This window comes from Mixophyes fleayi, chromosome 9, assembly GCF_038048845.1.
Source record: "Mixophyes fleayi isolate aMixFle1 chromosome 9, aMixFle1.hap1, whole genome shotgun sequence".
In the NCBI taxonomy this organism is placed as follows: Eukaryota; Metazoa; Chordata; class Amphibia; order Anura; family Limnodynastidae; genus Mixophyes; species Mixophyes fleayi.
In genome coordinates, this window is record NC_134410.1 from 50,051,122 (window position 1) to 50,065,377 (window position 14,256).

Genomic DNA, 14,256 nt, shown 5'->3' on the forward strand with positions numbered 1-14,256 from the left:
TTAAAAATTATTTTTTAACGTTAGTTCATTTTCAGTGGCCCGCAGTGCCTCTTTTTCTTCTATGTCCTCTTTGATGACCTTCTGTGGTAACATTACAGCTTAATGAACTATATATTATGTATAGAGATGGCATATGATAATAATAAACTGCTATTTGCTCTACAAATATTAGTGGACTACTGCCTTCATCTTTTCCATGTTATAGCTGGGAGTACACCACAATGTACTAAAACAACAGAACAACTATCCTCTGTGCAAATACTGTATAGCTAAATCCCAGAAGCATGATGCCTAGAAAAGTAATGTACCCAATTCTACTCTCTACAGATATAATACTTACACACCTTCCCAGATCATTTCAATGTTACAATTAAAAAGGTGTTGTCCACTTTTAAACAAGGATCTGTTTTAATTGCGACTCCCCTAGTCCCCTCATTAGTACTTTGATTGGGTCCCGCTTGACCACCGCCATTCTTCGTCTGAAGCCATCATTTATATGTGTGTATCTTATGTGGCACCTGACAGGCATTGGATTAGCAGATGGCTAATCCAATGCCACATTAGTTACACATTATCATATTATCATCTGGAGCACAGAAAGCAACATGTTTTAGGTGATAGGAGCTCTAGAGCACCTCCACATGTTACTGCCTAGAGATGGCAGCACTGTACTTGTGGGGGAAACCTTATAATTATTATACAGGGGGGGGGACTGCCCCCTAAATTTGTGAGAAAAAAGACTCTCAATCCATATTCTCGACTACTATCGAATAAGTCTCTTAACTATATTTCAAATTTGACTGAACCAATAACTTGATGGTGCTATAGTCTAGCATGCATCAGTGTTCAAAATAAACATTAATTAGACATTACAGAAAATGTACAATTACCAATTATAAAAACATGATTGTTTTACTGACATAAGGATCTCACAGCACACTGAACAGAAGTTTCAATCAGTTACTGGGGCTTATATTTACTAAATTTCAGGTTTGAAAAAGTGGAGATGTTGCCTATAGCAACCAATCAGCCCCTAGTTATCATTTGTTTCGTACATTGAACAAAATGACAGCTAGAATCTGATTGGTTGCTATAGGCAACATCTCTACTTTTTCAAAGTTTAGTAAATATACCCCTGGAAGATGATTTATTGATGAAGCTCCAGTGGATTCTTTCCCCCAAAATGCTATTTTTCATGTGATGAAAGCCATGTGACTGGATATACACTATACTCTATACTTATCCATGAACCACAAGTCTGAGCACATTTTATAACACTTATCAGACTTGCTGATGTCAGCACTTTCAGTGCAGCTCATTTTTCATCAAATCATACTTTGTGTATAAGGTAAAATATGACTTAAAGGAGTTTGCATTCTTTAGCAAACCATAATATTATAAAAGTTTCAAAAATTTAAATATGCTGACAATGTTGTCAGTTTTTTTAAATCAGGTGCCAGAATTTTTAAATTACTGTATTATAGATGTTCTATGGAATTGAAGAATGTGATTTAAAATTTATATTAGTGATATAAACCTATTTTTATTTATATTCACTTCATTACAGGTATAGAATGGTAAAAATGAGTATACTACAAAAAGACATTTATTTAGCGTTTTGCGATTTACTGTGCTAAGTTTAACATTTCAGTGACACATATCTTGAAATTGCATGCATTTCTATTTATTGTTTCCATTTTTGTATTAGATGTTAGCTGATTGTTTTTATACAAAATGTGTTATAAGGCACGGGCATTTTTATGTCTCTTTAACCCAATGTTTATTTTCTCTCACAATTGGTCTGTATTGAGTTGAAGCATACCTATCTACCACACACAATGTAGGCAGCCATTATATGGATGAGTCAACAGTCAACCTAGTCTATGCCATGCCTCAGTGACTCCCTTCATTCCTTGTGAAATGATAGGCTACAGTCTATTGGTTCAACACACAAAATGGCTGACATTACTGTGCACAGGAGATAGGTACACTTTATATGATCCTCCTGGAGCACAACCTAAAAAAACTACTATAATTACTATATTATGGAGCATTTGGAAATGTTGGTGAACTGAAAATCAACAAAGCTATGTTTTCACTTGCAGAATCATATTAGAAAAGGGGGAAAACATCAGCCAATCAAATCGATCTGAGGAAATTAATTTCTAAATATAACTGAGACAACCGAAAAATCCATAAATGTTTAAATTTATCTTTGAATAAAACATAAATTCACTTTGTTTTTAGTGAGTTCTAACGCTTAACTGGCCTTAAAAACAACTTAATGAGATAAAAATACATTGAATATATAAATATATAGTTTAATAGACTACATAAGACTGAGTACATAATGGAGGACAACATTTTCATACTGGAGTTGTAATCCGTGAGATGAGCAAAACACAGCTAAATCCACATGATAAATCCTCAGTACTTTCACTGCTTACAATAAACCTGTCACCTCCACAAGCAGCTATATTCTTTTTTTTTTTTTTTTGAACAATGCATTAAATAATCTTTCCCTAGACCAAAGCCGAAGATAACACATTAAGGATAAGCTGGTTCTCTCAGACTTTGACAGTGTGTATATCAAGGGTACTCACAGTGAATTCCCCAGTTACAGCATCAAAACCAACGTGAATGGTGTGTTCGAAATCTGAGGGGAGGGAAATCTCTGGGCGTTCCTTTTCTTTCTTCTTGTTGGCTGGGGGCAAAATAGAAAATACACATTAGTTTAAAAGCCGTTCTAACCCACATACATACTTGTCTAGATTCATATTGTTCTTTAAAAACAATCTTATCCTAAATAAAAGTTTGTGGAAGTTGATTGCTAATCTATCAATAATTCTTTAAAATGCAGATGTATTTATGTCTATTTCTGTATTAATGATTACAGGCTTACAGGACCTAAGGTATATCACAAGAAAAAGGAGGTTTGAAAGGTTTAATGTACTTGGGGCTAGATTTACTAAGCTGCAGGTTTGAAAAAGTGGGGATGTTGCCTATAGCAACCAATCAGATTCTAGCTGTCATTTTGTAGAAGGTACTAAATAAAAGCTGAATGATAGCTAGAATCTGATTGGTTGCTATAGGCAACATCTCCACTTTTTCAAACCCGCAGCCTAAAGTTTGCACTGGTACACCTAGACGGTCTGACCAGCGCATTTCAAGGTAAGGCCTAGTTTCCTTTATTATGATCTGTGATGGGACTGTCTTTATTACAACACTATGTGTGTCTGAAGTTTTTTCTATACATTTGGGCAAAGGAATGTACCTTTCCTGGAAGGTACAAAACGCATCCTATTAAAAGAAGAAGGACGCGGTCTCTGCTAGCTGAAATTTGGTTTAAAGGTCAAGTATATTTGTGGCGTGAAAATGGCTATGCACCTTCTGCAAAGCGAGTAACACCGCTAAAAAATGCACCCCCTTTATCTCATTTCAATAATGTTGCTCAGCAAAAAGAAATATAAATTTTGAACTGCTCCACAAAACTAGAAACACCAGTGCCCCACCTCTGTACCGTAGCCACAACCATAGCTGGTAGAGTATCCTGGGACTTACAGCGTCACAACATCTGGATAGCCACAGGTTGTCCAGGTCTACATTAGTCAATACAAACTTCTGCTCCTCTGCAAAAGTTGTCATCTTGCTCTGCAAACTCATGCAGGTTGGTGGAAATCTAGGCACGTCTGTGGAGATCGAGACACCACAGCCATTTTGTGCCCTGAACCAACTGTTAGGAGAATGCAGCCTATTATTTCACTAGAAAGCAGAGACATCAATGAGGCACCTCATGCGTAATTTTCACAAATAATGAAAGGCTACATTTTCATAAATATCTATTAGTGTGTATAGCCAACAAAATGGCTTCCCCCACAGTGAAGGTAATTTATGAAGTGCAGCCAAATTCTGGGACTTCCGTTGCATAGGTGACAAATACACTGTAAAGACACCATCAGATATTTCTTTTCAATATTTTAATTATTTCAATATCATATTTTATAATATTATATTGACTTTTTGTCATTATTTCCATAATTTTCATGTTAATGAGTAAAACATAGGCACAATTTAGTTCATGCCCTTAAGTTATAAAATGTAACTGTTTTGTAGAAAGTATTCTAGCTTTTTTTTTTTTACATATTTTCTGAATGCATCAGCACTTCATAAAAAAAATGAAAAATCAATAAAATATCTATTGTTCTAAGAAAGCACTGGCAACAATGACTTTTAAAGTAGAAATCCCATGAGCTGTGTTTTTATTAACATAAATCACTGTGGCAGGCTATAAATAAGAAACTTGAGAAGTACCATTTTCCTTGGTTTGTTTCTTCAAGCTGCTATTAATGATTTAGAGTTCTGCACAATGTCATGTGATTACCATGGCAACCACAGTCCCATACCATATCATGTAGTGAGCAGAGAGGCTTTGAAATAGCCATATGAGTTCAGTCTGCATTGTAAAATCCTCTCTCCTTCTCCCCCCCTCTGCCATCACATGACATGCAGAGATCTGTGGGTATGTGTGTGTGAGACTTTCAGCCATGCTTGTCTGCCCTCAAGAGAGATTCTGAAAAGGAGAGGATGACTTGTAGGGGGGGCGCTTAAAAATGATTAAATGCATGCTTAATAGAAATATTATTTTTTTTAAGATATTTAAAGAAAAAATGCTATGTGGAGTTACTGCTTTAAGGAATAGAAAATGGTTGTACATTAAAAAAAAAAATCAGATCCCTTCACGTTTCCAAAATATCCACATTGCATTCTAGAAACCAGAATTGTACATGACTCTCTCATACAGTTTTAATGTAAAAATTTTCAGCTTCTCTGTTGATTTCTGCTTTAAGGACAGTATCCTTAGCCCTGGAAACATTAACTTCACCACCCTGCTCCCCAGTGATCCGTAAATAACCCCCAGTGTGGATGGAAAGACAATTCCAAGTCTATTTCCTCTGGGTTCGGCGCAGTCCCTTGGCACGTGCAAGCAGACTGAAATATAAGCTTTTCTAATGAAAAGCAGCCCAGTAACATAACACTTAATGGCAGATACCCCAAATTGCTAAAACATGTGGGTATGATTTACAAGATAACAAGTAACACTAAGAAGACTGTGTTTCATTGCTTAGTCTGGAGCGATCAATGTTAAAGGCATTTCCTTTCTGAGAGTCTGTTCCACATCATGGTAATTAAAGGTGCAGTCCCAGCAACTCAATTTAAAATAGATTTAAGTCTTTCACTTGCATGCTTCATTTATGCAATTCTCATAAATTGTATTTTTCCTTGATTGTTGAACTTTTAGATCTTTTTAGACACACATTACAGCTGTAAAACTCTTAACTTAAAATACCCTTTTCTACACTTTAAAAATTGATTTCCATTGGCAGAAGACTACATTACTTATAAATTATGTAGGCAATGAGGAAGACAGGAAAAGCATGGGATGCACCTCTAATAAATCTATTATGGAGATACACTTAACCACCAGTGTTGTAATACAGCGGTTGCAGGGATTGAGGTGTGATAAGATGAGCTGCCGTCTTTAGAACCCCCTCAGATGTCAATGACAGCCAGTACTAGAGCTAAGAACCATTCAGATTTGTCCCTCCATTGCTCAGTCATTTCCGTATTTAATATTATTTTGTACTATGCTTTACTATACTGTGTGCTATAATTTAACTAAACTGTGAGATCATTCATCAAAGGTCACCAAAGTGCAAAGAGTGACCCCATCTGTTTGTATCTTTTTGTAATGATCAAGTGTGAGCACATTTCATGATGTGTCAACACTTTTATAACCCTTTTCACATTTGTGATGTCCATACAGAACCAAATTTTAACTGGGCATGTACAGGTACAAGTGTTTTTTCTTGCATCGATTAGTTCTCCTTTTCAGCATATAAAAAGTGCATTATAAGCTCAACAAAAGGACACATGAAAGTCCTATTGAACATATAGAAAGCACACTTTTTACACCATTTGACAGTATTTTAATGCACTAAGTAGGGCACCATTCATGGAATGAATTGCCTACAAGTGCTGGCTTTATGTCTTTTGCCTCAATGTGTGAACTTTGCTATTTGGCAGGACACGTGTAATACACCTACATACACTATGAAGCAAAGTGGATATGTGTTAATACAAATAACTAATATTGAGTATTGGAGCACTACAATGAGCAGTGGTGTTTTGCCAGTAGTTTACTTCATCAGACGTTCTCTTTTGATTCTTGACAACAGCTAGTTGCCATCAGCCAACCACTCATGTCCAGTGTTGGCTTCACTTCCCTTTATGTAATGCAGGGTTTTTATGCAACAACGATCATCTGTGAGTCACTAAAGGCTGGAAATTCCTAATGACGTGCTAACCATCATTGTTCCTGATTTAAGCCATATGTAGAACAAGGAAACTTAATCCAAGAAACATCTAAACAGCATCAAAGAAAAAACATGGCAGACATAACACCTTTTCTAATGTCATACACTGATACTTTACTTTTATCCCCTCCTCCTGGGAAGATGGAGCGCAGCCTGGCTTTCTTGTTCTTTTCTTCCGGCGCCATGGGGAGTGGTTTTGAGCAGTGATTTAATGCTGAAGAATCACGGTTATTACTGTTCATTCTAAGAGGGGGGGCTGGAGGTTTCTCTTCAATATCCACACTATCGGACATCTTCAGTAGTCCTCACAGCCTCCTGTGAAAGAGAGTAAAGAGAAGGTTGAGTTCCGCTAGTGTTATACACAAGACAATACACCTTCTGCAGAGCAGAGTTTTCATGCGGCCCAATACTGTATGTATCGAGAAAGTCACAGATATTCAAGGATCTTTAAAAATATGTCCCATAGGCTAGTGCCTAAGGTGCTTGGGAACAGAGGATAGCACAAGTCAGCCACTTGTCTTTTATATTTACCCATTTGTTGCTAGATGATTTGTTACCTGGGATGTATGATGTTTAGGGTATATAACTGCCTCATAAGAGCAAAAACTTGAATGCTTTCCATGGATATCAATAGCAACTTGTTCAGGAAGTAAATGGCTTAACTCACTCTTACTGCTTTCACTGACTAAGAGTATAATATATTCTGGACAAACTGAAGAAACAGCGTTTGAATGACCACAATCATGCTTCACATCTCTGTATTTGACTTTGAAGCACATTATAAGACAAAATAACAATAACTTGTATTCATTGTGTTAATGTCTTTTTGAAAAGAAAACAGTTCACAGGATTTGTAAAAACTCATTTTGAAAGACACAAAGATTTATTGTAAAACAAACGGCGCTTTTCATTCAGTCACTGTAGGGGTTATTTTCTACTGTTCCAGTTCATCACAAGTTCTCTAAAGAGATTCAAGTTATGTTATAGTGACGTTCAGCAAAAAGCTGCAGAATGTCAACTGTGTGTTTTGTAGAGTTAAACAAAAAGCACAATTCAGGTCTCATTCAGCTACACCCAGCAATAACAGAATACTAAAGAATCGTTCCACTCCATTCATTGGGAGTACTGTTGCTTTTTGAAACATTGTAGCCAGAAAGGCTTTTAATGCAAAAATGGGAAAAGTAGGTGTACATTTTAAACTTAATAATTGACATTACCCTATACTGAACAATATTAATTGCACACAATTGGGGGCGCTTAGAGGGAGGGGGGCAGGAACAAAGGAGCGGGTCTCAGGTCTGTCTGGGGGCCCTGGCCTGCCTGTGTAGTGGGAGGAGCTTCCAACCGGGTGTAACCACGTCCCATTCGGCAGAAATGGAAGGGGCCCGAGATGATGCTGCACATAATAAAATACCCCTGATTCATGACCAGTCACTTCACAGTCTGTAGGCTCTACCCACTCCTATAATGTTATTAAATGTATTCCATGATGAGATGCTTGTGACAGAAAGTACAAGCAAAACACAAGCAGTTGTAACAGCTTCCTCATGCAACTAATTTAATAACACAGGTTTTTTTTCTAAGAAAGGCAATTTTGCAGCTTAAATCATTTAGCTGTTAATATTTTAACTGTAATTGTCCAAAAATAAAAGCACCACAGCTTAATATCAGTCTTTAATTATAGCAGCAACCCACATGCGTTTTATTTTCTTTAAATAGCAAGTTAAATACCATTTTGGCATGCATCTGATTTTTCGCTTTTTTGGCTGACCTCCTACAAATCTCCGTTGCCCAATCTCACTGGAGGTCAGACAAGTATGGCTGCCAGTCACATTCACAGACTCAGACTCTCAGCAGATCATGTGAAGGCAAAGGAAGAAAAAGGAGGGTGGGTTTAAAGAGCAGACAGAGCCTTTCTGCTCACTTCTTCATGTGCCATGTGGTGCCTGTGGTTGCCAAGGTAGCCACATGACACTGTAGACACGGTGCAGAATTATAAATCATTTATAGCAGCTTTAAGAGACAAACCAAAGAAAATGGTTGTTACCAAGCTTCTTCTTATAATTTGCCACAATAATTAATTTATGTAAAAAAAAAAAACAGATCTCCTTTTTCACATGGGAATGCTGCTTTATTGTAAAAGTAAATAATCAACATTTGGCAGGTGCACAGCTTGTTGTTTAGTTAACCGGTTAGCTCAATTTCGGTATGAACTCTCATGTAATGTGAGAGCTTTGATTAAGCGTTATCTTACATGTTGACATCAGATCTCATTAAAAATGTTCCAAATGAGTAAATCTGTACATATTAGGTCATGCTCCCAATTTGCACATACCACACCCACTTAGACCACACCTCCTTTCTGGTAGGTGTGCCGCTTTGACCTTTTTGATTGTAGTGACTGACCCATGGAAACTGGGACTGTTGGAGGCTTCCCATATTTCCAACGCATCCATTGCACTTGTGTTCTGCAAACTGGCCTTAAAGGCTCATTGCATGAATCTTACTCAGTAGCTTCCCCACAACAGTCCATTCATTACTCAGAATTAGGAGACTCCTGACCAAGCAGTAACTGTAAGGTAAGAAACAGAGCTCCATGGAAGGGTCCCACACTGGGCTTCTACCTAAGGGGGAGGAGGGGGCTTTTTAATGGTGAAAGCTCCAATTTGAGTGTTCTTTTATTTCAACAAGTGCATGTGGGCAAATTTTCCAATGCAGTGCCTAGCCATATGCACCAAGCAGGCATGCGTATGTTATAGTTACAGGTGTTACATAATGCCACACTATTTCATTTCTTAATTTCTACAATGCTCAAGTGAACTATGCATGATGCCTTTAAATCTTTAGTAGGCAAGGTTCCCTTAAAATAATTTGAAAATGTTGACATGTATAACAATACGGACATTAAAAACTAGATAGTTCTGCTATCTAATACTAAATTAGATATGCACTTTTTAAATTCATCTATATTTATATTATCGATTCTGGGAAAATTAAATTGTGTCTTTTCGACCTTTATGTCAGATGTTGCTATGGTATACTGACGTAAAATTACAAGCATTTCATAAGTTAGGACTGGTAATGGTCATTATATCATCTTTATCATCCTCTATCATCTATCTAATATAGCGTCCTACGGCATACAGTTATAAGACAAACTTTAATTTATTCAGTTCAGTTCCATTTAACTCTTTTTCTTCCAAAGGTACACAACTATTATACCTCAGGTAGCCCACAATTTTCCAAAATTTTGTGCTAGTTTTGCGTGTAAAAATAGAAATAGCAAATTGATATAAATTTTTTAAAAAAACACTTTTCATGATTCCTACCTTAACTACCTCCACACAATTAATTCATCCCATTAAATATACCCCTGATTTAATTCGTAATCTTTTAACATTTTTAGGGCTAAATGTAAGGATATATCTTGTGAATGTGGATTTTTTTTTACTTTTTAAATAATTATATTATTATTGTTTTGCTCATTGGTAGAGCCTGTGTTGACATACAACGGTATCAGCTTTGATGTTTTTGACATCTAGGCCAAAGTGAAGGCATATAAATAGATGTTCTAATACTAGGGAGTGCTGTGTGAATGCGGTGATCTGACAGTGATCAAATGATGGGGCCAAAATGATGCGATTGGCCTCGCCCCGCCCCCTCCCGCCCTCCATTCACGCCCTCTCTCCCTCCGGGAGTTGGCAAGTATGATTTAGATGTGTCAGCCATAGCTTGATTTCTGCTGCTGTAGCAGTCAAGGGTTAATGCTTTGTCGTGATACTATATTCTCTTTTCATCAATTTGATCGTATAGCCTGGAGTGGCACTTTGTGCAGTGACTGTCACATGTTTAGCCTGTGACTAAAAGTCAGCATCATGTTCACAAAAATTACGTCTTCATTGTTCTATGCTCATTACAGTCATAATCTTAGTTCACTGGGTATGTTCGTTGCCTTTTCATTTATTAAGCATAAGTTGTATACCCGGCCTATGTAAAATTGTTTTTACTAATAAAAACAGGTTGCATAAAAAAAATCATCACCGCAAACCAGAGAGAACCCAAGAAACAGTAACGATCATCCACAGGTTTGTCATTAATGAAATAAATTGCATATATTATCTAATTAGCAAACACATTATGGGGTCTTTTTATTATTGGGAGGGGGTAGCTATCATTATGTATTGCTGCAAAGCGCAACAATACATAATGACGTACATCCGCTACTTACCACGCAGGGAATGCTCTGGGACCCCCGGCGAAGATCCCCCTCCTTTGCAAAGACTTTTCCCTCCAGTAGCCTAAATCTGCCGGCAAATGGAGGAAGAGCTATTTGTGGATAAGGTAAGCACATACACTTATCCTTTGATAGGCTAGACATCCCATGAAGCTGGAGAGGTTTCAACTGGATCCAATGTTAAAGTCAAGTAATGCCATTGTGAGAACAGCTTTGTGTTTACTCCAGCAATTCACCACTTGTTAAATACACCCCTAAATACACTATATGCGGATGATACAGAAACAAACTAATTTCAAGTGTGATCAAGAGGTCTATTTCTCATTGGTGGTTAGTGGACTGCAGTAAAAATCATTTTCAATCGCTGAATACCGCAGTGATATATAATGTCCTGCCGCTGGTATTTATGAAGCCAGGGCTCATTGGAGAGCACTGGCGAAACCACCCCCTCCCCCTCTTAAACAAACTAAAACCTCTTTCACTAGCCTAACGCTGCCGGTGAATAGAGGATCCGACCTGAGTGGCTACATAGCATACGCGGCTACTGTCGCGCATGCGCATTGCAATGGGACCCTGGTGCTGAACACAGAGAGGCATTAATATGGTAAGCTAATGCCATATTGAGATGGCGTTAGTATTTTAAGGCTGGCAGTGAAAAGCAAAGCTTTTCCCCACTTGTTAAATAGGGTCACATCGCAGCCCCCATAGACATCTATTGGACTGCAGTGACCAGCATCGACAGGAGCAATCTCTGATAAATTAAAAGTAGAGCTGCAATGACCTTTCTCTGCAAAACAACTGTTTTCTCCAGATTTTTGGCTCATTGCAGCTTATTAAATAGTCCCATTAAAATAGAAAAATACCCACATTATTCAAATCATTTCATACATTTACAGAACTTCACAAAACCAGCGGACTGGGGAATGAAGTGGATCTCACCACTTGCTGGTTACGTTGCTGTTGTTTTTGTGTCATTATTGTTGATATAAACCATGTCTGCAGCAGCCCCCACATGGCATGTACACAACTAATAAAAGCAATTGCACATAGTACAATGTTCATACAATATGTCCCTTTTTTTTTTTTTTTACCAATTTAATGAGGCAAAGTAATCCCTATGCATTAAAGTGGTATGTTTAAATTTTAACAGCAGCATTATTATTTGAACTGTTGAAAACTTAATTGAGACCTTTTTGTTTATTTGGTTCTTAAAACTAAACAAACTGCAGATATCCTAACAGGGTAACTTTACCAAGAGGGAGAAATGTGGAGTATGAGTGGGTAGAGCTATTTCAAAACAAACATACTTTATATTTTTTGATCCATTTTTAGTGTAAGCACACCATACCCAAATAAGCCACATATTGACAGAGCGCACAAAAAATATAACGAGGTAACAAAATACATACACAGACATAAATGTATACACCTGGGCATACAGTGCAGAATACCATCTCAGTGGTTGCACCAGCAGAACGTCCCACCACTCTGATATTGCTCTCTAGATGTCAAACGTGTGAGACTCAACTTTAACACCTTTCCAAAATTGCAGTGAAACAATGCTCAGGATTCCAAATTAAACCAACTTCACAGCTACCAGTACATTTATTTATACTCACAAATCCGTATGCATTGTAAACCCGCTGTTACAACTTATCAGCAAGCTGTAAGGACTCCTAGAACACACCTCTCTGCTCATATGACCAAACCAGCCAGGCAAGATTTAGGATTGTCTTATGAGAAAAGTGAAAGTTTCAGAGTGTGGGATGTAATTTAGCTGAGAGGTAGCTCTGAATGTACAGGGTAAAGGTGATAAGCTGTTTACATATAACATATCATAGCTCAGTATATATATTTATATATATATTTTTTTAGATATATATATATATATATATATATATATATCATACTTGTCAACTCTCCCTGAAATTCGGGTCAGTCTCCCGGGCTCCCGGGAGAGCTGGCAAATCTCCCGCATCCCGCTGCAGCCACCGCTAAATGACACGATTCAGCCAGAATCGCGGCATTTTGGCCACGCCCCCGCGACAAAACGTAATTTTTGTCGCGGGGCGGGGCTAAAATGACGCTATTTGTCTTGCCCTGCCCCGCCCCGCCCCCTCCCGCCCTCCAGTCACGCCCATCTCCCGGAAACAGAATACAGAAAGTAGGTAAGTATGATATATATATATATATACATATATATATATATATATATATATATATATATATATATATATATATATATATATATAAAATGGTTGAGGTGGAAGTGCCATTATGGAGATTTAGAAGTGGCGGAATATGGAAAATTTATGTCAATAGAATTTGAAAGCTTTATAATTAAAGAAGTCGGAGGGGTTGTGGTATGGCTTACCACCGTATGTCAGCCCATTTCGACCACTGTATATATGTCACAATCACTTACCATTTGTCGCTCCGGGTGCCCGACACGTTCGGATAACGGCACATCACATAAATTGCAATCTAGAGGCAGGCAATTCAAATGTGTTGCACTATTTAAACTCGCTCTGATACTTCAGCAGTGTCAGAGTAACAAGTATCTCAGCTTGCCTGACTCCCTGTCTCTGACTGTGCATCCTTTCCCTGTGTTAACCATTCAAGCTGGCAATTCATGTACCAGTTCCTGACTCCGTTTGAAACTCCAAACAGCCGACTGATTTTGTACTCTGCTGCCTGACCTTACTACTATCTTCTGTGTTATACCACACAGACCGCCTGTGCACCAATTCGGTTTGATACTTTGTCTAGGCATCACCCTCCTCCTCACTCTCCCACTTCTGCAGTGTTACATATAGTGACAGAACAGAGGACCACGACCTACGAGTTCTCGTCAGCTAAGCCTATTCCGCCTAGCGGGGGTTCTTGGTGAACACCGGGGAACTCGTTTGACTTCGCACACCTGGTCGGCCTGCACCAATCTAGATTAGCACTTGGAGGTCCGAACTCCTGTGGTCTGTTACAATATATATCTTGGGTACACACATCCCAAGACTCAGGTAGTGAATGTGCCTAAAAAATAACTACTGTCGCCTCATTGCCCAAACACTTCAAATCAATTGTCAGTTGAAAGAAAGCGTCTAATAAATGTAATAGTATCTGATACACGAATCTCTAGTCAGAATGTGGAGATAATTTGTTAATGTTGCTTATGAAGAGGCTCAATGACAACTACATGAAAAGCTCTCTGTAGGAAAAGGAATCGACAGTAATGGCTTTAAACTGAATGTAAAAAATTTAAGCTGTGTGGATAATATGATACATCTCACCTTCAAATTTTCTACAAGTTCTTTAAACTATTTTTCTCAGCAGTGTTTCCTCATACTATTACATTTGTACACAGCTTCTACCACCTCCCAAGCAGAGCAACGCAGTTATAAGCGTAGGTGCAAAATATGACCTCAGTCAAAAGCCCATAGCCATATGTTGACAGTTACTGACAGATTTAATATGTGGGAGCTATTTATGAACTGGTTGAACAGAGCAACTTAATGTAGCTTTTTTTGCAATGTATACACTTTGTTTTCCCCTCTGAGAAAGGTATTTTCACGCTTCAATATGCAAGAAAACTGTTCTATTCACACAATAAATGTGATTCAACATTACATCAATATTTATATGTATTTCCCT

At 37.8% G+C, this 14,256-nt stretch overlaps 2 protein-coding genes across 9 annotated transcripts in view; one reads left to right on the plus strand and one right to left on the minus strand.

The window, feature by feature from the left end:
• The window catches only part of CAPN6 (calpain 6), a 249,077-nt gene that overhangs the window by 109,842 nt on the left and 124,979 nt on the right, over positions 1-14,256 (plus strand). The window lies entirely within an intron of this gene.
• PAK3 (p21 (RAC1) activated kinase 3) overlaps positions 1-14,256 on the minus strand; it is a 163,771-nt gene that overhangs the window by 49,033 nt on the left and 100,482 nt on the right. For 5 of the 8 annotated variants that reach the window (XM_075184316.1, XM_075184317.1, XM_075184318.1 and 2 more), the window contains exons 2-3: positions 6,463-6,689; positions 2,604-2,704 (exon numbers count right to left, since the gene is read on the minus strand). In XM_075184316.1, coding sequence (XP_075040417.1) covers positions 2,604-2,704; positions 6,463-6,667 — 306 coding nt within the window. In that variant the 5' untranslated portion in view covers positions 6,668-6,689. The remainder of the gene's footprint in view (positions 1-2,603; positions 2,705-6,462; positions 6,690-14,256) is intronic. The other 3 variants (XM_075184324.1, XM_075184322.1, XM_075184319.1) reach the window with 1 other exon arrangement.